This window comes from Pongo pygmaeus, chromosome 12, assembly GCF_028885625.2.
Source record: "Pongo pygmaeus isolate AG05252 chromosome 12, NHGRI_mPonPyg2-v2.0_pri, whole genome shotgun sequence".
In the NCBI taxonomy this organism is placed as follows: domain Eukaryota; kingdom Metazoa; phylum Chordata; class Mammalia; order Primates; family Hominidae; genus Pongo; species Pongo pygmaeus.
In genome coordinates this window covers 64,459,438-64,483,392 of record NC_072385.2, presented here as the reverse complement: position 1 = coordinate 64,483,392, position 23,955 = coordinate 64,459,438, and the positions used below count along the sequence as shown (strand labels likewise).

General features: G+C 39.3%; 1 protein-coding gene across 7 annotated transcripts in view; it reads left to right on the top strand.

The window, feature by feature from the left end:
- ANTXR1 (ANTXR cell adhesion molecule 1) overlaps positions 1–23,955 on the top strand; it is a 237,497-nt gene that overhangs the window by 41,493 nt on the left and 172,049 nt on the right. For all 7 annotated transcript variants that reach the window (XR_010123091.1, XM_054474123.2, XM_054474126.2 and 4 more), the window contains exons 4-8: positions 16,159–16,240; positions 17,271–17,304; positions 18,539–18,618; positions 21,103–21,171; positions 22,917–22,997. Coding sequence is in view for 6 of the 7 variants with exons in the window: in XM_054474123.2 (XP_054330098.1) it covers positions 16,159–16,240; positions 17,271–17,304; positions 18,539–18,618; positions 21,103–21,171; positions 22,917–22,997 (346 nt within the window). In the remaining variant the exon portion in view is untranslated. The remainder of the gene's footprint in view (positions 1–16,158; positions 16,241–17,270; positions 17,305–18,538; positions 18,619–21,102; positions 21,172–22,916; positions 22,998–23,955) is intronic.

The window sequence follows — 23,955 nt, the reverse complement described above, 5'->3', positions numbered from 1 at the left end:
AGGAGGTAGAATGGAAGCCAAGAACACTTGGCTCCAACTGCTGAGTGGAAACCAAGAGACCACACGTCTCTCTCCCTCTCAGTCATCCTTTGGTTTGGTTGAAAGTGTGGTTTTGCTATTAGTGTCACAGGGGAAAATGACATACTCTGAAGACATCACTTGATTCCTGGAGTAGAATGATTACAGGCTGCCATTACCAAAAGACATAGTTCTAAAGGCCTTTTCTAAATTTAAAAGCAACAAGGAGAAAGAGTCTTAAGATATTTAGTGCTTGAAAGAACTTGGATTCATTTCATTTTGAGGTACTATTCTTTTAGTTGTGTGAGGGCTTGATGGCGAAATTAAGACAAATGGTGAGGCAGTGGGGCATTTGTTTATTCTCTTGTCCTGTTGATTGGGAGATAATATTATGTGGTCTGAGTCCATAGGCAAGTTCCTTACCTCTCTGTGCCTCAGTTTTTTAATCTACAAAGTGAATGCAATGATGATCCCCACTTCACAGAACTGTTGGAAGGGTTAACAATGCAGGCACATAGAAAGTGCTCAATTAACATTAGTTGTTGTTACTATTGTGGTTGTTGTTAGGGGTTTTCATAAACAGCTAAGGAATGGCCCCAAATCCTCCTGGACAAATCCCACCTCAAATCATCACAGTAGGCCCAACAGTGATTCAAAGGGCAAGTCCCCAGCTCCCCTTGGCCCACATCCTTCTTGAAGTTTTAACATTTGGCCAGTCTATCCCTATATAGAGGGATGCAGGTAGAAAATATTGCCTCAACATGAGGCCAGATGAAAATTATTGTTTCTTTTGTGTAATAGTTATAGGGAGACTTCTTCCAGATAAGGGCACACAGGGAATGTCTCCACAGAAGGTTTGTCTAAGGGGTCTCCATGTTGGTCACAATGATGGTAAAAAGAAATCACCATGGAGCAATTTAGCAGACCTGGGAACAGATTGATTTGTGAGAGTAGTGTAGTCCACTGCTTCTCAATCCCTTCCTCTGGAGTACCCTTGTTAGTAGAAGAAAGTAAAAGTGTACCCCCTGGGGCCTCACGGTATAGTTTGAAGTGCCTTGTTAAAAGCAAGAACTTCTTTAAAGTTCTTTTATCTTAAAAATGTGCATGCATATGTATTCTATTCCATAATATAGTTCCATTATATATGATGTTACATAAAAATTCTGTTGAGTTCTTTCTCAAGTTTTGGAGTACAATTTATGCTCCAGAAAAAAAAAATTATGTGTCTCCTGTGTCTTTGTATATAGTACACTGTTACATACCAAGTTTGGGCACCACAGATGTAACAGAGAAAACACAGACTTTGGACCAGGACCCATTATGGTTTCCAATTTGGGCTCCGCCACCATGTACATGTAATTGCACTTCTCTGAATCTGTTTTCTCATAATGTGAAATGAAGATAGTAATGCCCACCATATGGAGTTGTTATGAGACTTTCATGAATTAACGTATGGAAAGCACCTAACAGAGACCCTAGCACATCACAGATACCACCCTTCACCTGCTACTACTCATGTGGCAAATACAAATTAAGAATAAAAACTGACAAAGCAGTGCCCAGAAACATTTCTGTTGTCTGGATGGAGACAGCAAGGTAAACTTTAGAAGTAGTCAACAGAACCAAAGAACAGTAGCGTTCTCATATCCAAAGCTAGCTAGCCAAAACCAACATATTTTTTATGGCTCCACAAAAACAATCCCAGTACTGGTCCACATCCACAATTCTACCTCGGAAGCCACATGGCTGTCACCTGACTCAGCTCCTTTGCCACCAGTGTGGGTAACCTGTTGAGTCTTGTATTTAATGCTGATTCTGATAGCCTCCGAATGCCTCCTCATGAACTCCAGGTTCAGTCTTCGCTACTCACTTCAATTTTTTAAGTGATTAAATATTTGAGGTATAACAAAAGTGTAGAAAAAAAAGGTTAATGAACACTCATTACCCACCACCACGCTTGTGGAATAAGAGGTTACAGGCAGTGTCTCCTATGTAGGCTTACCATTTCTCTTTCCTCACCAGAGATAATTATTATCATGAATTAGGGATTTATCATTTCAATGGATATTGCATACTTTTATATGTGCATAAGCTATAATATATATTCATATTAAACTTTTTAAAAACTTTTATTTATTTTTGAGAGAGTTTTGCTCTGTTGCCCGGGCTGGAGTGCAGTGTGCAATCTTGGCTCACTACAACCTCCGCCTCCCGAGTTCAAGCAATTCTCACGCCTCAGCCTCTCGAGTAGCTGGGACTACAGGTGAGCAACACCATGCCCAGCTAATTTATTTTATTTTATTTTATTTTAGTAGAGACGGGGTTTCACCATGTTGGCCAGGCTGATCTCAAACTCCTGACCTCAAGTGATCTGGCCACCTAGGCCTCCCAAAGTGCTGGGATTACAGGCATGAGCCACCACAGCCAGCCTAAACTTTACTTTCTAAATGGTCATATTGTATGTATTTTTCTTGAACTTGCTTTTTATACTTAATGTCATGTTTTTGAGATTTTTTTTGTGTAGATACATATAGCTGGTTGGCTCATTTTAACTACTGCATACTTTTCTATTTTGTCGTATTTTATTGTAATAACATACCACCTGTACTTACCTGCTCTCTTATTCATAGACAATTTTTTCTAACTTTTTGCTATTATAAACAAAGAGGAAATGAACGTACTTATACTTGCCTCCTGTTGAGGGCAGGGTGGGCAAAAGCAAGAAGTTCTTTATGCACTTTGCTTTATTGCACTTTGCAGATACTGTGTTTTTTACAAATTGAAGGTTCGTGGCAACCATGATTTGAGCAAGTCTGTTGGCATGATTTTTCCAAAAGCATATGCTCATTATAATGTCTCTATGTCACATTTTTGTCATTCTCTCAATATTTCAACACTCATTAGTATTATTATTATATCTGTTATGGTTATCTGTGATCAGTCATCTTTGATGTTACTATCTATTGTCCTTGTTTTGGGGTGCCACAAACCACACACATATAAGACAGCAAACTTAATTGACAAATGTGTGTATTCCTACTGCTCCATCAACCAGCTTTTCCCCCATCTGTTTCCCTCTCCCTCTCCTTGGTCTTCCCTATTCCCTGAGACACAACAATATTGAAATTAGGTCAGTTAACAACACTTCAATGGCCTCCAAGTGCTCTAGTGAAAGGAATAGTTGCAAGTTCCTCACTTTAAATTCAAAGCTAGAAATGATTAAGCTTAGTGAGGAATGCAGGTTAAAAGCCAAGACAGGCCAAGAGCAAGGCCTCTTGTACCTGTTAGCTAAGTTGTGAATGCAAAGGAAACGTTTTTAAAGGAAATAAAAAGTGCTACTCCAGTGAACACACAAATGATTAAAAAGCAAAACAGCCTTATTGCCGATTTTAGTGGTTTGGATAGAAGATCAAAACAGCCACAACATTCCCTAAGCCAAAGCCTAATGCAGAGTAAAGCTCTAACTCTTTATTTCTAGAAGGCTGAGAGAGGGGAGGAAGCTGCAGAAAAAAAGTTTGGAGTTAGCAGATGTGGGCTCATGAGGTTTAAGGAAAGACGCCATCTCCATGACATAAAAGGCAAAGTAGCAAGTGCTGACTGAGAAGCTGCAGCAAGTTACCCAGAAGATTTAGCTAAGATCATTGGTGAAGGTGGCTACACTAAACAACAGCTTTTCAGTGGAGATGAAACAGCCTTCTATTGGAAGAAGATGCCATCTAGGACTTTCATAGTTAGAAAGAAGTCAAAAGCCTGGCTTCAAATCTTCAAAGGACAGGCTAACTCTCTTGTAAGGAGTGAAGGTAGCTGGTGACTCTAAATTGAAGCTAATGATCATTTACCATTCTGAAAATCCTAGGGCCCTTAAGAATGATGCTAAATCTACTCTGTCTGTCCTATCCAAAGGAAACAACAAAGCCCGGATGACAGCACATCTGTTTACAGCATGGTTTACTGAATATTTTAAGCCCACTGTTGAGACCTACTTCTTGAAAAAAAAATCATTCTTTTCAAAATATTACTACTCATTAACAATGCACCTGGTCAGCTAAGAGATCTGATAAAGATGTACAAGGAGATTAATGTTGTTTTCATGCCTGATAACACAACACCCATTCTGTAGCCCATGGATCAAGGAGTAATTTAGATTTTCAAGTCTTATTATTTAAGAAATGCATGTCTATAGCTGCCATACATAGTGATTCCTCTGATGGATCTTGGCAAAGTAGATTGAAAACCTTTGGGAAAGGATTCACCATTGTAGATGCCAATAAGAACATCTGTGATTCATGCAGGAGAGGCCAAGATATCGACATCAACAGCAACTTAGAAGAAGTTGATTCTAACTCTCACAACTGACTTTGAGGGGTTCAAGACTTTAGTGGAGGAAGTAACCACAGATGTGGTGGAAACAGCAAGAGAACCAGAATTTGAAGTGGAGCCTGAAGATGTGGCTGAATTGTTGCAATCTCATGATAAAACTTGAACTCATGAGGACTTGATTCTTAAGGATGAGCAAAGAAAGTGGTTTCTTGAGTGGTTTCTTGAGATGAAAGTGAAGATGCTATGAACATTGTTGAAATTACAAGGAACTTAGAATATTCCATAAACTTAGTTGATAGAGCAGCAACAAGGTTTGAGAGGATTCGCTCCAATTTTGAAAGAAGTTCTATAGTGGGTAAAATGCTATCAAAGAGCATCACATACTACAGAGAAATCTTGTGTGAAAGGAAGAGTGAATTGATGGGTCAAACTTCTTGTTGTCTTATTTTTAAAAATTGCCACAGCCACCCCACCTTCAGCAACCATCACTCTGATCAGTCAGTAGCCGTCATTATCGAGGCAGGACCCTCCACCAGCAAAAGATTATGATTCACTGAAGGCTCAGATGATCATTAGCAATCTTTAGCAATAAAGTATTTTTCACTGAAGTGTGTACTTTTTTTTTTTTTTTGAGACCGAGTTTTGCTCTTGTTGCCCAGGCTGGAGTGCAATGGCATGATCTCGGCTCACTGCAGCCTCCTTCTCCCTGGTTCAAGTGATTCTCCTGTCTCAGCCTCCTGAGTAGCTGGGATTACAGGCACCTGCCACTATGCCCGGCTAATTTGAAGTATGTACTTTTTAAAGACATACTACTATTACATGCTTAATAGACTACAATATAGTATAGCATCACTTTTATATGCACTGGGAGGCCAAAAATGTTGTGAGATTCACTTTACTTCAATATTTCAATATCCACTTTATTTTGGTGGTCTGGGACAGAACCCACAATATATCCAGGGTATGCGTGTAGATAACCAGGAGTTAAATTGCTGAGTCTTAAGGTATGTGAAGGTCTAACAGGGTTTATTTCAAAAGCCAGATGGTGCCATAGAAAACCACATGGTGAAATTACTGCACAAATGTGTGACCAGTGAAATTACAGCTGTATAAAGAAGAGTTTGGACAAATCCATCTTGTCCTGTGATTAAACCATCACTCTTGTCTTTTATGCCAGCTTATGCTACAACCTTTAAAAATTCCTTGATGGGCTCCTCTTTGTCAGCTTCACTTCTGGCTCTGCACTGGATCCTGTGTTACATCATGGACTATTCCTGTCTGCCAAGCGTGGCCTCCCCAGTTCCCAGAAGATACCCAGGTTCTATTTCTGCTTGCTCTTTGGTTCCCAGTTCAAATCAGATGCAATATTCTAAGCTGGAAGAAATCTGGTGGATCTTAGCGTTCCACACCTTTGTTTTACTTTGAGAAAGCTAAAGTTCAGGGAGGTTAGCTGACATACCTAGCACATGGTAGAGTAAGATTTCCATCCCAAGTTTGTCTTCCTCCAAAGCTCATGCTTCTTTGATGGAGTTTGGCTCTGAAGTCATGGAAGAATGAGGTGACCTTGTAAAACAGTGCTGATGTGAGGATGGGTGATCTTACTGAGTTCTGGAGCTAGAACTCCAATCTTTAGAGTTCTAGATGAGATGGAACAACTTACATAGAAATGTGAGGCAGAAGGAGAGGGTATGGTGTAATGGAAATCATGCCATAAAACACAAATCTACTCTCAAATCTTTCAGAGAAGAAAGCGTTGCTTAAATGAAGGACGTCAACTGTGTCTTATGCTGAAAGAGGTTGAGGAACATGAAGCCAGAGAGGTGACCATTGGATTGGTAATGTAGAGGTCCTTGCTAGAAGCAGTTTCAGCAGAGGCAGAGTTGTGGAGACAAAAGTCAGAGCAGAGTGGGTTAAAAAATGAGGACTTGCGACTTTAAAATGAGATTTTTAAATTAAAATAAATAAAAATATTTTAATAAGTTAAAATGTTTTCCCCTTTCTCTCAAAAAACCAACTCCAAACCAGGAAAACTTGAAACAAAAGCACAAAGACCATCTTTGAGGAAACTGAGAAATATTTAAACCATAAAAACACCACATGTAAAAATAGAAGGGAAGGAAGAGTGGCAAATGATATGGCACTGTGGAGAAAAGTCAAATATAATCCTGTGGAAGGAAATACTGAAGAAGAACAAGCCATGTAGCCTTGTAGAATCCTAGAAAGCTCAAAACCTAGATATTGCAAAAGGCAAAGAAGGGTTACAGAGTGAAAACTGGAATATTGATTGTTTAAAAGCTCTTCAACCTTCAGAACCATCCCTCCCTCCCACTAGAGTTTGAAAATTACCCCTTCTTTACCTCCACCAGAGAGGAGAAGCATATTTTCTGACAAAATTGCACAAGAATGGTTTCATAGTCAGGGACACCAGGCACAGAGAAATTATAGAGACATCTGCAAAACAAATGTTGCTACTTCCAGCCTTCTTCCTTGTCCAATTTCATACTTAAAATCTAAGAAAAGAGTTTGAAAACTACTTCTCTGTAGAAATAAATGTCTTAGAGGGAAAAATACACACACATAAAATGATATTTGAGGGTCTTCAACAACAACAACAAAAAAACTACTAAAAAAAAAAAAAAAAGCTGGTCATTCATCAATTGGCATGCCCACCATGCATGCAGAGCTTCCAACAAGGCTTTTAGTCTCATTCATTTGATATGGACAGACAGCCAAAGATCACTAAACATTGGAAGAAGGACTCCACCAGAAAAGACAAGGAGTGAGGAGACAAGTTTCAAGAAGCTGTGTCGTATAGAGAGATGTGAATAAATAGGTCAGTAGCTAGAGGGAGATGTGGGATCAAAGAAGACTTAAAAAAATTTTTTTAAGATAAGAGATACTAGAGTGTATTTGTATGCTGGTAATCAGCATCTAGCATTTTTCTTTCGATTTGAGACAAATGTGTAGTCACAAACATTTAGAAAAGAACTGTAAAGTATGTCTGCTTCTGTTTATGATATTCAAAGATGTGAAAAGCCTTCATTTCCATGGTGAACCAGAAAAGCCCAGACAAAATAAAATTCATATGTTTCCAGGAGGCTAGCAGAGATGCAGGAAGCACTGATTAACTGAATTAGAGAGAAACAAACCCTTTATATAATAGCTAAGCAGAGAAGCTTCTGCAGAAGCTTCCGTACTTAAAGATGGATGCGTGGTCTAGGTTTGGGTAATTGGAGGAGTGGGTCTGCCATAGACAGAGACTCTGCAGGGATAAGGAAAAGTCAGCTGAGTCTTACATAACCATGTGTGCCAGAAGGAGGCATTAGAATCTGAAATGAAAAAGAAATCTCTCAGCCTAAGTTATCCCCCCTCACCCACATTTCTGCATTTTTCCAAGAAAGCAGCAGTGGAGGAATTGCCTGCAGAGTAGAGAGAAATCACATAATTAGGTGGATTCTCATTGTGCTTGGATTCTGGAGTCCTACCAGAGTGAAATACAAAGGTCAAGCAAAAATATCTGAAGCTGCACCTAGCCATCTACCAATTCAAGTACTGAGAAGATCACAAAGGCAGGGCAGAGCAGAAGTCCAGGAGTTGGCCTAATAACAGGGAACATGAATCTAACAAAAGGTGCAGCCCAGCCCAAGCTCACCCTGACTCAAGGAGGAATCTAATGATCAGCCCCTCACCCTAGCTCACAAAGAATAAAAGCCTTATGCTCTGCAGTGAGTAAACAACACAAATCAATATTATACCAAAGTCTGCACTGCTTTTTTTATACTCAGTGACTGAAATGTAAACTATTATGAAAAATGGGAAGAAGCAGAGGCATATTACTCACAATAAAGGAAAACATAGTTAATAGAAACAAACCACAGATGACTCAGTTATTTGAATTAATGGACAGGGACTTTTATTTTTATTTTTATTTTTTTCTGACTTTTAAGCAACTATTATAAATAGGTTAAATAATTTACAGGAAAAGGCGAATATAATGGGGGAAGATATGGGTCATCAGAAATTAAAAAAAGAAAACTCAAAGAAAGAACCAAGTGAAAACTGTGGAACTGAAAGATACATTATTTGAAATAAAAAATTTATCAGATAGGCTTAAAACCAGATTGAACACCAGAGAAAAGGGATTAATAAATTTAAAAACAAGTGAATAGAAATTATCCAAACTGAAAGACAGAAAGGGAAAAGTTTGAGGGCTGGAGGGAGAAAATGAACCAGTCCTGTGACTTATGGGAGACTATCAAGTGATCTACACTGCTTGATAACATGTATTTGTGTAATTAGAATACCAAACATGATCCACACACAGATCCAAGAAGCTCAAAGAACCTCAAGCAGGACAAATGCAAAGAAAGCATCACCTAAGTGCATCATAGTCAAATTTCTGAAAAATCTTAAAAGTGGCCAGAGGGAAGGGAGGAAAGATATATTAAAGAGAAACAACATTAAAAATAATAACTTACTTTTTATTAGGAAAAAAAATGCAATCCAGAGAATGAAGGTCCAATATCTTTAAAGAGAAAAAAGAAAAAAATCAACTTAGAATTCTATATCCAGTTAAAATATTTAAGGCAGAATGAGACATTTTCAGAGGGAGGAAAATGCCTAAGAGAATCATCATCAGTAAATCTGCACTATGAAAAAAAAAATGCTAAAGGAATTCTTTAGGGTGAAGGAAAATGATACCAGGTATAAACTAGATCCACAAAAACAAATTAAAAATAAAGAAGAAAAAGGAAGAGTACCAGAAATGATAAATATTTAGGTAAATATAAAAGGTTATTTTTTATCTTTTCATAATTTCATAAAAAGACAATTGACTAAGACAGAAATAATACTATTTGGGGATTTGTTACAAACAGAGAAATAAAATGTATGACAATAATAACACAAAGGATAAGAGGGAACTATATGGAAATATAATATTAAAAGGTTTTTCTATTATGTGAGAAGTAGCATAATATTGACTTATAGTAGCTTGTGATAAAATAAGGATGCATATTATAATTCGTAGAGCAACTGCTCTAAAAAAGACAAAGAAGACATATAGCTTTGTGTTTTTAAAAGCTAGTAGATGATACTAGATGAAATACCAAAAAGTACATGATCAATGCAAAAGAATATAGGAAAGGAGAAAGAAACAAAGAACAGAAGTGACCATTAGAAAGCAAATAGCAAGATAGCAAGGTGGTAGACTAAAACCCAACCACTCCAAGACTTACATTAAATATAAAATGAGCTAAAGATTCCAGATAAAAGGCAGAGAATGTCACACTGGCTAAAGAAGCAAGATCCAGCATATCATTGATCTATTACTGCATAAAATATACCCCAAATATTATAGCTTGAAACGATAATTTCTTACGCTGATTTCACCTGGACTTATTTATGCAGCTTATATATAGGATCAGCTGGGGATTAGGCTCAGCTGGGAAATACAATGCTTCTGGAACAGCTGAAGATCTCTCTCTCAAAGTAGTTGAAAAGACCAGGTTTTCCCCCACAGTGGCTGCAACAGTCCAACAAAACAAACTCCAATATTCTTGTGCTAATAGAGCCTTAGTTTTTTGTCATATTTACAGATGTCCTGTGGGCTAAAGCAAGTTACATGGCCACATGCACAGCCAGTATGGGAGGGGACCATACAGGGACCATACAGTGGGAGGGGTGATCTTTGGGGACATTAGTATAACAGTCCACCACATACAATTATATATGGTTTACAAGAGACACTTTAAATATAAATATGGTGATAGATTAAAAGTGAAAGAATGGAAAAAGATATACTGTGCAAGCACCAATCATAAAAAGTTAGAATGGATATTAGACAAAGCAGACTTCAACATAAAAAGTATTTACTAGAGATAAAAAGTTATCGAAGAAAGTCTGTGTGTCAAAGACAATCCATGGGTTAAAGAAAAATCACAAGGGAAATTAGAAAACGTATCCAACAAAGAACAAAAACCCAGCATATCAACATTTGTGGGATGCAGCTAAAGTCACGTGCCTAGGGTAAATGTATAGCTTTAAGTGTTTTCCTTAGAAAAGAAGAAAAGTTTAAATGATTTAAAACCAATGAAAAAGTAAAAAGAGAGAACTTCTTAAGCTCAAAATAAGTAGGGAAAGGAAAATAATAACAAGTGAATCAATAAAATTGAGAACAGACATATAATGGAAGAAGACAAATAATACAGAAAATCACAAAGCTCAAAGTTGAGTATTTTAAAAGAATAAATTGATAAACCACTGGTAAGAGTGGTTTTTCTAGGCTGGGAGCAGTGGCTCACGCCTGTAATCCCAGCACTTTGGGAGGCCGAGGCGGGCCGATCACGAGGTCAGGAGATCGAGACCATCCTGGCTAACATGGTGAAAGCCCATCTCTACTAAAAATACAAAAAATTAGCCAGGTGTGGTGGCACGTACCTGTAGTCCCAGCTACTCAGGAGGCTGAGGCAGGAGAACTACGTGAACCTGGGAGGCAGAGATTGCAGTGAGCTGAGATTGTGCCACTGCACTCCAGCCTGGGTGACACAGCAAGACTCCGTCTCAAAAAAAAAAAAAAAAAAGGAGTGATTTTTCTAAAAGGAGAGAAAATACAACTTACAGATAATATCAGGAAAGGGAATATTACTACAGATCCTACAAATGTTAAAATATAATAAAGGAATATTATAAACAATTTTATAGAAATATATTCAACAATTATAAGGGAAATGAACAAATATCTGGGCATGTCACCGTGTATAAATTGTATTTCACTAAAAAGTACACAAGAGGAGCTTTGGTTCAGCATGCATCTTGATATCATATTAATCATTTGGCCTATGCTTAGGTAAAAGTCCCAAAGAGACTATGTTTTATATACATTGTAAACAAATGATTACAATTGGTTGTAGAACTTCATAACTCCTAAAGTAACAGCAAAGTGTGTTTAATTAACCTGTGTTCTTCTGTTCACTACACTGTTTTCTTATAGTCAACAATTGGAGCCATAAGGCCATCTGGGAATGTTCCAAGAGTGGCATTAGTGGTAATAAATAGTGATAGGTGTTTACTGTATAAGTTGAGAACCAAAGGCAACAACTGCAAAGCATTTGAGAAGAGTCCAATTCCACAGAAGGAAAATGATACCAGGTGTAAACTAGATCCACAAAAACAAATTCAGAATAAAGAAGAAGAAGGAAGAGTACTAGAGATGATAAAGCTCTTTTACAAGAAGACTAGGAAGTTGACAATGCAGAGCTGATGTTGGGTTATTTTTGGATGGTGATGGAGGTTGTTTTTATAGAACCAAAATATGATAGCCATTGCAGAATCCTAAGGGAGATTTTGCAGTGGAAACCTCAGTAGAATACTCGGGATAAAGTCTTGTTGAAGCACTTCTTGACATTCTATGTGTGTCCATCTTTTATTTAAATTTTTTTTTCTTTCTTTTATTTATTTTTTTAGAGACGGAGTTTTGCTCTTGTTGCCCAAGCTGGAGTGCAATGGCGTGATCTTGGCTCACTGCAACCTCTGCCTCCCGGGTTTAAGCGATTCTCCTGCCTCATCCTCCCTAATAGGTGGGATTACAGGCATACACCACCATGCCCAGCTATTTTTTTAATTTAATTTTTTTCTTATGTGTTCATCTTTTAATGTTTTCATCAGCAATGTTATCAAACTGTCATAACACAACCAGAATCCCAGAAAGTAATCATGAAGAGTAGAGCAATTCCTAGAACAACAGAAAGTCCAGAAGACATTGTGACTGATTCTCCCCACCTTCTACCCCTACAAACCAGCAGAGTGCTGGGTGCATGGTGTATGCTCAACAAATAGCAGTGGCCATTAATGAATGATGGGTGAATGCACCCAAACTGGAATCATTCATTCAACAGTCACCTGCTTGAGGCCAATCATTAAGTGTAGTGGGAGTTGCAAAAGGAACACAAAACATGTGACCTAAAACCCTTAGCTTCTAAGTAGGAACACTGGCAGACATGTGAAATCACCAAGGAAAACAGGGGCTCTGTAATAGCAGCCTCTCTTCATAGGATTCCCTGCCTCTTTCATTTCCCAGGAAGATAACATTTCACTTGGTAATAACCAAGTCCTCAGAGAGGTTCTTATCATCCCCTAAAAGATCTTTCTCCCAATCTCCTTCAGTTTCCAAGAGAAAATAAGAATAGACCCTTATTAATAGTTCTGTTGTCCCAGAACTAAAACACACCCACAATTCCTATGAAACCATCCATTTTGTTTGCTTAGATGTTGTGGGTCCTTCAAGAAGGGCAGAGAGTAGGGAGATGGGGCCATGTGTTATTTGATCTTTTGAGCAGCAAGGGTGGTATAATGGGGAGGTTGTGATCACCACTCGCAACTATTGAGTTCATATCTTGCCAGATACAAAGCATCAAGGATAAGGACATTTTCCAAAACAGCCTTTGATTGTTCTGGTACAAAAAAAAAAAAAAAAAAAAAAAAAACCTCAAGAAAATACTTGTAAAGAAAGGGAAATAGGCTTAGAGAAAATACCCCAGTTCCCAGACTTTATTTGGCAGGGAAAAAATACAGTGAAGCCAAGCAAATATTTCCACACCCCCAAGATGCCCTTTTTTTTTTTTGTTCTCTTTTTAAGTCTCAAGTCTTAACACAATATTCCACTTTTAGTGTTACCCAAATGTCCCAGACTTCACTAGTCCATGACCAAAGAATTAGATCATATTTACTTTTAATGCCCAAGCTTCTCCCACCTAACTGTCAGAAATTATCCGTCTGCCCCATAGTGCCCCCCAGCTATTATGAGGGGTTCCATGGTGCCACCTCTGTGTGCTCACAAACAGACCCCAATTTTCCTATCCCAGCCTCCCCGTCATGTCCCCTTGCCACTACCTCTGCTGCTCTGACTCTCATGAAACTGGCAACTCACAGGGCAGAGCTGCCCCCTGCCTGGGGATTGCTGGTGCCATGCACTGCCCTTGGTGGGGGCATGGCCTTGGTGGGGGACACTGCTCTCATCTTTATCCTCCAGGATATATGCCCTTTCTCATTACCAAACAACAGAGTTTGAAATTAAAATATGCCTTTTGATGGGATTTATTGGAATATTAGAGGTAATATAAGAAATACAACCTAGAGAATGATTTTTAACCACCACATGGGCCCAGACTTGTCAGTGACCAGATCTGGCTAATGTCCAGGTCAGGTCCTGCTTGGCCTCCTTCCACATGGCCAAGGGAAGCTCATCCCTGCCCCAAAATGGTTTCTTCCCAGAATGAGTAACAATGGAGACATCCATTCCCTCCACTCGCCCCTTCAGTAAGTATTTGTTGAATGTCTATTATGTTCCAGGCACTGTAGTAGGCACAGAAGATATAGTGGGGACCAAAACAGCCATGACCGAGTCCTCAAGGAATTTAAAGTCTAGAACTGCAACAAACAAACAAAACCTAAACAAATAATTGCATAATCAAATATTATTAGTTATAAAATATCCTAAGTGCTATAAAACAAAATTGTGGGGTACCAGGAAAAAGTCTAATAGAGGAAGACAATTCAGATTAGGAAGGTCAAGTAAGACTACTCTGAGCAAGTGGCATTTAACTTGGGACTGAAGGCTGCATAAGAATTAGCCCCAAGAAGAGCTGGTCAAATAGTGTTCCCAGGCGGCAGTGATTGCCGATATGAAGTGCCTATTGGAGAAAGGGGCTTGGGAAGACCAGTATGGCTGAAGGCAAGAGAGTGGGGGCAGAATGATGTGAGATGAGGCTGGACAGGGAGGCAAGAGCCATCTACATAGGCACTGGAAGGTCATGAAAAGGATTTGGGATATAATCCCAGGTATAATGGGTTGGTGTTGAAGGGCTTTGAGCCAGACAGTGAATGCCATGATTTGATCTGTACTTTAAGGACATTCTTGCAACCTTATGGAGAAAGAATGGAAAAAGGGGCAAGAGGCCAGTCAAAAGATAGCAGGTGACTACCCCAGTGGCTAAGCAAGAGATGATGGTGGCTGGGACAGTGGTGTTGGCTGAAGAGATAGAGAAGTAGTCCATTTCAAGATATGTTTGAAGTAGAACTAACAGAATGTGATGATGGTGAGAGGAAGGAAATTCAAGTTAGTGGATCAAGGAGGGCTTCCAGTTTCTGACTTGGGTGGCTGGGCATGTGGTCTGATACACGGGTATTGAAAAGACAATAGTCAGTTTCCAAAGTCTGAGTTACTTGGTATTAAATATTCCACCTATGAAGCATCAGCAACCCAGGGACAGATACAGGCAAACCCCTTTTCTGTTTAAAATCTCCAGCAGTCTGGCAATCCACCCTCACCCACGGTCTCCCCATCATATCAGTTTTAACAAAAGATTACTATTTTCTTTAGAATTCCCCCTCCAAGCAATGCCAGGATAAATGAGAGAAAAAGAGAGTATTTATCATACTGATTAAGAGCAGGGCCTCTGGGATTAAATCCCACCTCTGCCTTAGGTAAGAGGGGCCTTGGGTAAGTTCTGTAACCTCTCTGTGACTCAGTTTTCTTATCTGTGAAATGGCGGTAACAATAGTACTACTGCAAAGAGCTGTCATAAGGCTTAAGTGGATCGATTATATTTCATGTATCTAGACAGAGCCTGGCACCATACGTTCTCAGAGCCATAGGTTCCCAGACAGTGTTAGGAATTGCCATTGCCTTTCACTGATGCAAGGTTCCCACTTCTCTAGCATTGTTCCATGCTAGAGGCTGCTTTGCAGAGGAGAAAGCCTTTTTTGAGTCAGGTAGATTTGACTTCAAGTCTCCACTCTCCTACTTAACCTTTCTGAACCCAAGTTTTCTTACCTGTAATGCAAGGACAGTAATACTCACTTTCAGTGGTTATTATGAGGATGAAATCAGAAACCTTTGGTCACTACCTTGTATATAGCGGATGCTCAATAAATGTTAGATTTTTTCCTATTCAAAAGGAGTTTCTCTTCCCAATTTAAATAGAGCATCTCCACCCTCTACCACTAAAAAGACCCCAGTAGGAGGAAGGCAAAATTTCAAACCCTTCATAGGGTTACAGTTTATGAATAAGGTATTTGAGTCAGAAATTATACTTTATTGCCCTTTTTGGCACAATATGGAGCTATTTAAAAGACAGGAACATGAATGTAGACTTCTTACATCCCAGAGAGAATGGTCCACAAAGATTCCATTTGGCCCCCAAGTCATTTATATTTCCCACTGCCAGTTGGACTCTTCCTGCCTATACCGTCACCTTGAACAATCAGAGTAAGAAAACACAGGCACCGGCCCACAGAAAACACTCTTGGCTGTCCTGGAAAGCGGAGATTCCTTGGGTTTTTATTTTCCGTTTCCTTTGGCACACTCGTGCGGTGGCAGTTTGCTGTGGATGCCACCCTCTTCCACCTGCATCCTTGTGGTGGCCTTTCCCTGGGTTCTCGGTTCTCACCTCTTTCTGGCTCACATGAGCCATTTGTATTGTTGCCTAAGTTGCTGTGTGTCCCATCAGGAGCAGCATTTAGAGACTCATTTCCAATGTAGAAGAAAAACACTGTCTGTGTTAAGGGAAAGGAAAGTGTTTACAAGCAGATGGAGATTCCTGCAGAAGAGTCTTTCCCCTTAATCCTTGAAATCCACTCATCCTGTGCTATGGCTGACCCTGAATGGATAATATAAAGGCCTTCCCTTTGATAGGCTTTTGGGGAATTACTGGGACTAGACAGCAGTATCCACAGAGGTAAGAAGAAGACCAGTACATATGACTACAACAGCAAAGTAAACAAATGCTCAAATAAGACTAACAAAGTGTCTTTGGATTTCAGAGAGCAAATCCGTCAAGGCCTAGAAGAACTCCAGAAAGTTCTGCCAGGAGGAGACACTTACATGCATGAAGGATTTGAAAGGGTAATTTTAAAACAGTTTGAAATCCAAATATAAAACGTGATATTGAAATATCAACATGGGGTGACTGATGAGATAGGGCACATATATTAAGAGGGCTGACTAGCACCCAATAGCAAGAGAGTACATTTTCTTCCCATAAACTTGTACACTGATAACTCTAGCCAAAAGAACTATAGAAATGGATTCCCTTCCTCCTTCCCTGACCCTGATGAATGGTTTGTTAGCTAATGGTTGGCTGGCAGTCACAAATTCATGCCACACACAAGTCCCGCCACTCCAAAAATGTCCTTTGTTGGATGTCAGCTTCAGTGATTGAGACAGAATTCAGGGACTTCAGCTTTAAGGGAAACAAGTACTAGGCCATAAGGAATAAGATATCTATGCATGTTGACAACTACGGTCATCTGTCACTTAACAAATACTAGGCCATAAGGAATAAGACATCGATCCATGCTGACAACTATAGTCATCTATCACTTAACAACAAGGATTTCAACAAAATGCCTTGTTAGCCAATTTTGTCACTGTGACATCATAGTGTGTACTTACACAAACCTAGGTAGTATAGCTTATTACACACCTAGGCTATATGGTGTAGCCTATTGCTCCTAGGCTGCAAACCTATATAGCATGTTACTGTACTATACATTGTAGGCAATTGTAACACTAATGATATTTGTTTCTAAACATAGAAATGGTAATGCATTGAACTACTGTGTTACCACAGCTGCCATGTCACTAGGTGATTGGAATTTTTCAGCTCCATTATAACCTTAGGGAACTACTGTCATATTTGTAGTCTGTCCTTGACCAAAACATTGCTATGCAGCACATGACTGTATACTACTTAAATGAGAGGTAACTTTACATGGATATCAGCCACTGATAATTGAGCAAAGCCTGGGTGAATTACATAAGGAATCAAGACAGAATTGGCTGCATATTCAACAACAGAGCCCATTATCCACTATGGTTTTTGGAGTGGCAAACAGTGGTTATAAGTCTAAGGGCTCTTTCCTATGTTTTTCAGGCCAGTGAGCAGATTTATTATGAAAACAGACAAGGTAAGACTATAGTATGAACTACCATTATGAATTATTTAACTTTTTCCATGTTTGTTGCTGAAAAAGTGCTTCAGTCATTTCATGTTTCAAAAGACATGTATGATATTATCTGTAATTCTTAGACACACATTTCATCACAAACAAGGAATGCATAGAAAGGTGGCATGTATTGGGTCAAATTCCACTGTCCTGTTGATGCCAAGAAAAGTTATATAAAAGTAATTAAGATCTCATTTTGGCCACAGTCTAATTCCCATGAAGAGTTTTGCATGTTGAATTCATTAAATTAGTAAATATTTGCATAGGTTAGTAAAGTCTTGGATTTTTATGTAAAATTTAATTTTCTTGTTCTTCTCTGTGCTCCAAGCCTCTTCATTACTGTGACTGAACATAACATTAAGATCAAGATAACAGTTTGATTTAAACTTTCCTATATTTAAATGAAAAAACTGCATAAAATATACTTAGTAGAGTGCCTAGCACATAGAAGTTTTTATTATTTTAGCTATTATTACTACAGTGCCTTTCATGAGTAGCATTTCTGTATCTCAGTCAAATCTCTTAAAAAAGAGATTCAATATTACAGTAGAGATTTTCCTCCCAGGCCTATAGAAGTGTCCATTTCTTGTTTCATCCTAAACTGCAACAAACAGAACAGACTCAATATCAACACCAAATCTTGCTAATGTAAATCAACCATGAACGTTGATATGAGAAGCCTAAAAATCACTGAAATAATTCTAGTAGGCTTTGCCAACTGCTATAATTCTTCCAGTCAACTTGTAAATCATGATGACTATTACTTTCACCAAACTGTCTTCAAGGGGTGGTGTATGTGGTCCATTACAGCAGGTGACAAGGACGTCTGAACAGCCCAGGTGGGAGTTTGCTTACAGCTTGGGCAACAGTTATGTATCTGCTAATAGAAAATAATCACACTTGATTCACCGGTGCTACTCCCAAATGTTGGTTTAGTGACCATTTCACCAGGTTTGGCCATTTTTCGAGATGAGGCTGAGAAATGAGAAAGCAAAACCTATTCCCCCTAAAGTCTGTCCCCATGGAGGGTCCTTCTTCATGCTGGAGTTGCTTCCAGGCCCAAAAGAAAAGTTGGTGATTCTCACAATATTGACTTTGGGTGGTTGAACTGGTAAGAGGTTGAATCCCGGGACTGAGAGGGGGTTTCCCTGGGTGGAGCAGGGTGGACTGAGCCAGTCTGTATTGTGTTAAACAGGGTACAGGACAGCCAGCGTCATCATTGCTTTGACTGATGGAGAACTCCATGAAGATCTCTTTTTCTATTCAGAGAGGGAGGTAAGCAATGGCCTGGCTGTGTCTAAACATATACATGGAACGGGGCTTCTCCTTTCTAAAATGGGCCACACTCTCTCTATTTATGTGATAGGTGTTCTTTGCAAATCCCCTGAATGAAATAGAGTTTCGTGAGTAGAAATAATAATTCATGTTCTACAAGTGAATTTTCATGTCTTACACATAGTAAATGTTTTCCCCTTTCAAAATTTTTACATATTACTCTGTTTTGAAGGATTAAAAATATCTACCCTGCCTTTATTGATGGCATTATATTGCTCTAACAGTTTTTAAATACTGTATATCACTTATAAACAAATAAACATTGATATAATTTTTCCTTATATTTTCTACTAAAACAGGAGGAAGGAAAAGAATTACTTGAAATATGTAAGAGCCAATCTTGTCAGAATGTATCAATCATTGAGATTTTCACTCTAAGAACCAAAGTTGAACAGCAGTTGGTAGCAAAGTTAAATTGTCATCTCTTTTAATAGTTCCTTTTTTTCTTTTCTTTGTGTTCTCAAAAATTATTCCTCAAGGCAAGTGGAAAAATTCTCTCAATGAAGATTTTACCTTGTATAAATAGACTTAGAAAAAGAAGTTTGCTGATGAATTGAAAACTAACGTTTATACTTATGAAATTCTTTTCTTTCAAGTTTCACATTTGAGCTATATGCATAATTAGTATAAAAGGAAACAAATTAACTATAGAAATGTACTGAAACCATAGCCTTATTAGTGACAAAGGGTCATTCAGGCCCAAGGTAGAAAGAAACAACATCCTAGAGATGCAGGCTCTAGAAGAGGAGTTAATGGTAGCATCACACTTTCCTCAAGCTCTTAACAACTATTTACTTTAAATTCAGCTCTTTCCACAAACACAAAATATATATTCATTCATTTATTCATTCAGTGTTAACTGAGAGCTTGGCATATACTTGACCGTTTGCTAGAAACTAGAGGCACAGAGGTGAGTGAGACACAGCTGCTGCCCTCATGAGACTTACCATGAAATAATGGTCAGCCTTTTGAAGTCTACACTGGCAGAGGACTTAGAGAAATTATGTAGGTAAACTCTCCTCTCACTAGTACAAAAAGTAACTCTAATGAGGAAATACACAAGGTAATATGACAGACACTCCCTGAGCATTTGGAAAATAATACATCTCTGTATTTGAAAGTAGAAACTCACTATGTGATGGGAATGCAAGATGACTTGACTGGGTGCCAAATAACAGTCAAATAAAGTAGAAACCCTAATAAGGAAAGAATTGAAACTAAAATAAATGATGGGGTGTCAGAGGCTTAAGATAGGGATTAGTGGGAAGGAATTTTAGGTATGGCACATACAAACTTGGGAAAATATTCAGAGTGCCAGTAGAAGGAGACCTTCTGAAAAAGAAAGATAAAGCTCAAGATATAAAGAAATTGAACTTTTCCCTTCTTGACAATTCTATATAAAGTCCAACTGGAGAAGAAGAATCACAGAGTTGTTGCAAATAAAGTTGGGGCTACACTGAATCTAAAAGTTTATTTTATCCTAAAAGCAGCAGGGAAATTTCTAACATGAAGGAAAAAAAGACGTATGTTTTTGTCCTTTCTAGAATTCAGTGTTAAACAGAAGTGGATTTGGGTACTAAGAAAGGGAAAAAATAACACAATCAAAATCAATATGCATATATTGAGCACTCGCTCTATGTTTGCTATCAGTTATTAAGCACCCACTGTAAGTGCCAAGGATTTCCAATTTTTTTTTCCATTCTGAAACACAGGAGAATCTGGAAATCAGATTATCAGAGACTTTAATAAATCAAATATTGAAATCGAGCCAAAATCTAGGTATTATTCATTATGTTGCCATCCCAATGTTTAATTGTGGAGATCATGGATTTACCTATTCAAATATGGACCACAATTTCCATACCATTAAACCACTTTATTCTGTAGGTATGGAAAGGGCTTTATTCACAAAATGTGCTGACGTTTATGAGTATCTACGTGGTTCTAGCCTTGTGTGAGGAGCTCTGTAAATGTTCTCATTTAATCCCCAAAACACGATACAGAGTAAAGCCAGGGGTCAAACTCAACTATATCAAGTTCCAAAGGCCCCATTCTTTGTGATATCACACCCCCATTACAAAGAAATGTATGTCAGTAAAAATCCATCAAAGGAATAGAAAAGGTAATCATTTCCCCAGAATATTTAACTTAGCCTGCAGTTTTCCCTTCCTCCCTCATCTTTCAAAGCCCTTCATCAAGACTCTACTTCAGTGTGTCTTTTCAAGTCCACCATGTGTTATGTTAGAATGTGATGTCCACTGCAGTCTGAGCTTCTTGGGGACGGGGATTGCCTTCTCCAGTATGGCACCAGCCACATGGTAGGTGCTCATTAAATACCTCATCATTGAAATTAGTCAGATAGCTCTAAGAGGAGTTCATTTGTCACTGCTTCTCTTTCTAATGTCCTTTCTTTCCTTTTCCCAGGCTAATAGGTCTCGAGATCTTGGTGCAATTGTTTACTGTGTTGGTGTGAAAGATTTCAATGAGACACAGGTATGGTCATGGATTTCCTCAGGTTTGGAGCATACTGAGCTTGTGAATGATGAAGAACGTGTTCAGTCAGTGCAGAGGGCAGATCAATGTAATAAATGCCCCTGAAATAGGTTATTTTTCTAGAAATGCTAAACAGGAAGGAATTACTGGTTGTGTAAGGAATATGAAGTCATTTGCTGATGCTCTTGAGGTCTTCAACACAGACCATCAAGGCAGCATCTTTCTTGGCAAACATTAAATTGCCAGGATGTCAAAAGATATCTGAATTAACTTGGAAAACTTGGGTTTTTTCTGTTTGTTTGTGTTTTAGACAGGGTCTCACTCTGTCACCCAGGCTGGGGTACAGTGAGCTGTCTCAGCCCACGTAGCCTCTGCCTCCCAGGCTTAAGTGATCCTCCCGCCTCAGCCTCCTGATTAGCTCACTATACAGGTGCACATCCTGAGTAGCTGGGACTACAGACGCACACCACCACACTTGGCTATTTTTAATTTTTTGTAAAGATAAAGCCTCACTGTATTGCCCAGGCTGGTCTCTAACTCCTGGGCTCAAGTGATCCTCCCAACGTGGCCTCCTAAAGTGTTGAGATTATAGGCATGAGCCACCACACCCGGGCCAAATTTAATTTGACAAGTATGATTTTCTTATTCAAATAACAAATGTTCCTTTTCACCCATGAAAAACGCAATGCATTTTCAACACAAAAATATGGAAATAATTGGACAAGTGGGCAAAAAAGTGTGTATAGATGCATATAATAAGCAAGTTGTAAAAGCTTACTAGCAATCTAAATACATGTTCCTCAATGTAGCTCATAGTTTCTTTTTGTTTTAATGGCATAGGAAAATGCTCATGATATATCACTAAGTGAATAAAACAAGATTACAAAGCAGTGAGAATAGTATGTGCTCACTTCTAAAATAAACATTTGTATGTTCACATAGAAAAAGTATGAACAGTATCTATCAAATGGCTAATAAAGATAGATGATAGATGAACAGACAGAAGGATTATGAGTAACCTTTGTTTTCTTTTTGTTTTAACTCTCCTGGATTTTCCTAAGTTTTTACAATGAGTAAGTATTACTTTTGCAATCAGTAAAAACAATAAAACATATTTTTTTTAGAAGCCATACACAACAGCTGACACTGACTCTGTGGCAGTCACAGAACCACACAGAGATCTGGGGGCAGACAAGCCCTACATCGGCTTCTCCTGGCCCTCAGTTTCCTGCTCCATAAAGCAGGAGCAGCTGAACCAACTGCAAGGGCCCTTTCCTCAATGGGCAGTTTGGGTGAAAGGTGAAGGTGGCCTCACCCAACACCACAACTTGAATTTAAAGTTGCTCTGAAAGGGAATTTGAATCTGCTTGATTCAGATAAAGTTGCCAACAGGAATTTGGGTGAATGGGAGAAAAATGAGCCCATGGCCTGTGCCCAAATTTATAAACATATCAACCCAGGCCAAGTGTTCATCAAGCTGGGCACTCTTACCTTTGCTCCCGAGGAGAAAAGTATTAAAACAAATGTAAAAGCTGGAGCCAACCCTTGGCCTGCTCCAGAGAGGCCACTGGTGAGCTTGTTATTACTGATGGCTTTTCAGGGCAGCCCCTGAGCCCAGTGAAGGCCTCATATTCCCCTGGGTTCTGAATATAACTAGAGCCCCTTAGCCCCAACGGCTTTCCTAAATTTTCCACATCCAAGCCTAACAGTCTCCCCATGTGTTTGTGTATTTGCTGTGTTCTCAGCTGGCCCGGATTGCGGACAGTAAGGATCATGTATTTCCTGTGAATGACGGCTTTCAGGCTCTGCAAGGCATCATCCACTCAGTAAGTAGAGCTCTTCCTCTGAGACTGGACATTCAGGCACCTTCTGTCTCTGATCTGCTATTAATACCCCAATTCCATCTCTCCAAGCCTGGTGTTTTTCTGCTTGAGAGAACATCATTTCTTCCTATATCTTTGTGTCTGCCACGTCCCATCTCTCCTTTCTGCCTTTTACACGTCTTTTCTCAATTGTACCCTGCAGTGGAAAATTAACAATTGAAAGGGGCGCTGCTCTGGCAGTGAGCCAAGCTTCAGGAGGCCCTCTCCGTTCTAACTGGGCAGACTGTGGCTGGTGGTTTATGCTTGACCACCTCAGCTTTCCCACTGTGACTAAACGCAAGCTGCCTTCAGAGCACTTGTAGGCTGGACTTATATCACTTGGCCATTGGATGCACTTTAGACCAGGCTGTCCATTGAAGTCATCTGCAGAGATTTAAAAAGCACTGCTGCCTAGGCATCTGGTCTGGGGTGCAGCCTGGACCTCAAGAGTTTTTTTAAATCTCCCCAGTGATTTTAATGTTGAGACCCACTGCTTTCGACCTATAATCCCCAAATACATGGGCTCCAGTGTTGTCCAGGGTTTGCACAGTCACCAGTCCTCCTTCACACATAGATGATTTTCTTCACACCTTTTCCTGAATGGTAAACAGGACACTGGCTTCCAGGGCCTCTATTCTCCACCTCCCACACACAGGCAAGGCCCTTGGTCCAGATAGAATATTGGATGCTGCTGTCTTAAAGCCTCAGCCAGCAGGTCAGTATGTGTGCTACACCTGCAATGATGTTCAGATGCTCTGCAGCCTCCACCGTTAGGTTTTGTGATCAGGCAGGCATCTGTGATCTTCATTGGAAGCTTACCAGGCTACAGACTTGGGGTCCAGGATGCAAATTCAGAGCTCAGGGGATCACTTTCCTCTTGAGACGTCAAGGGGGTCTTGATCCAGGGGTTACCGGCCAAGGG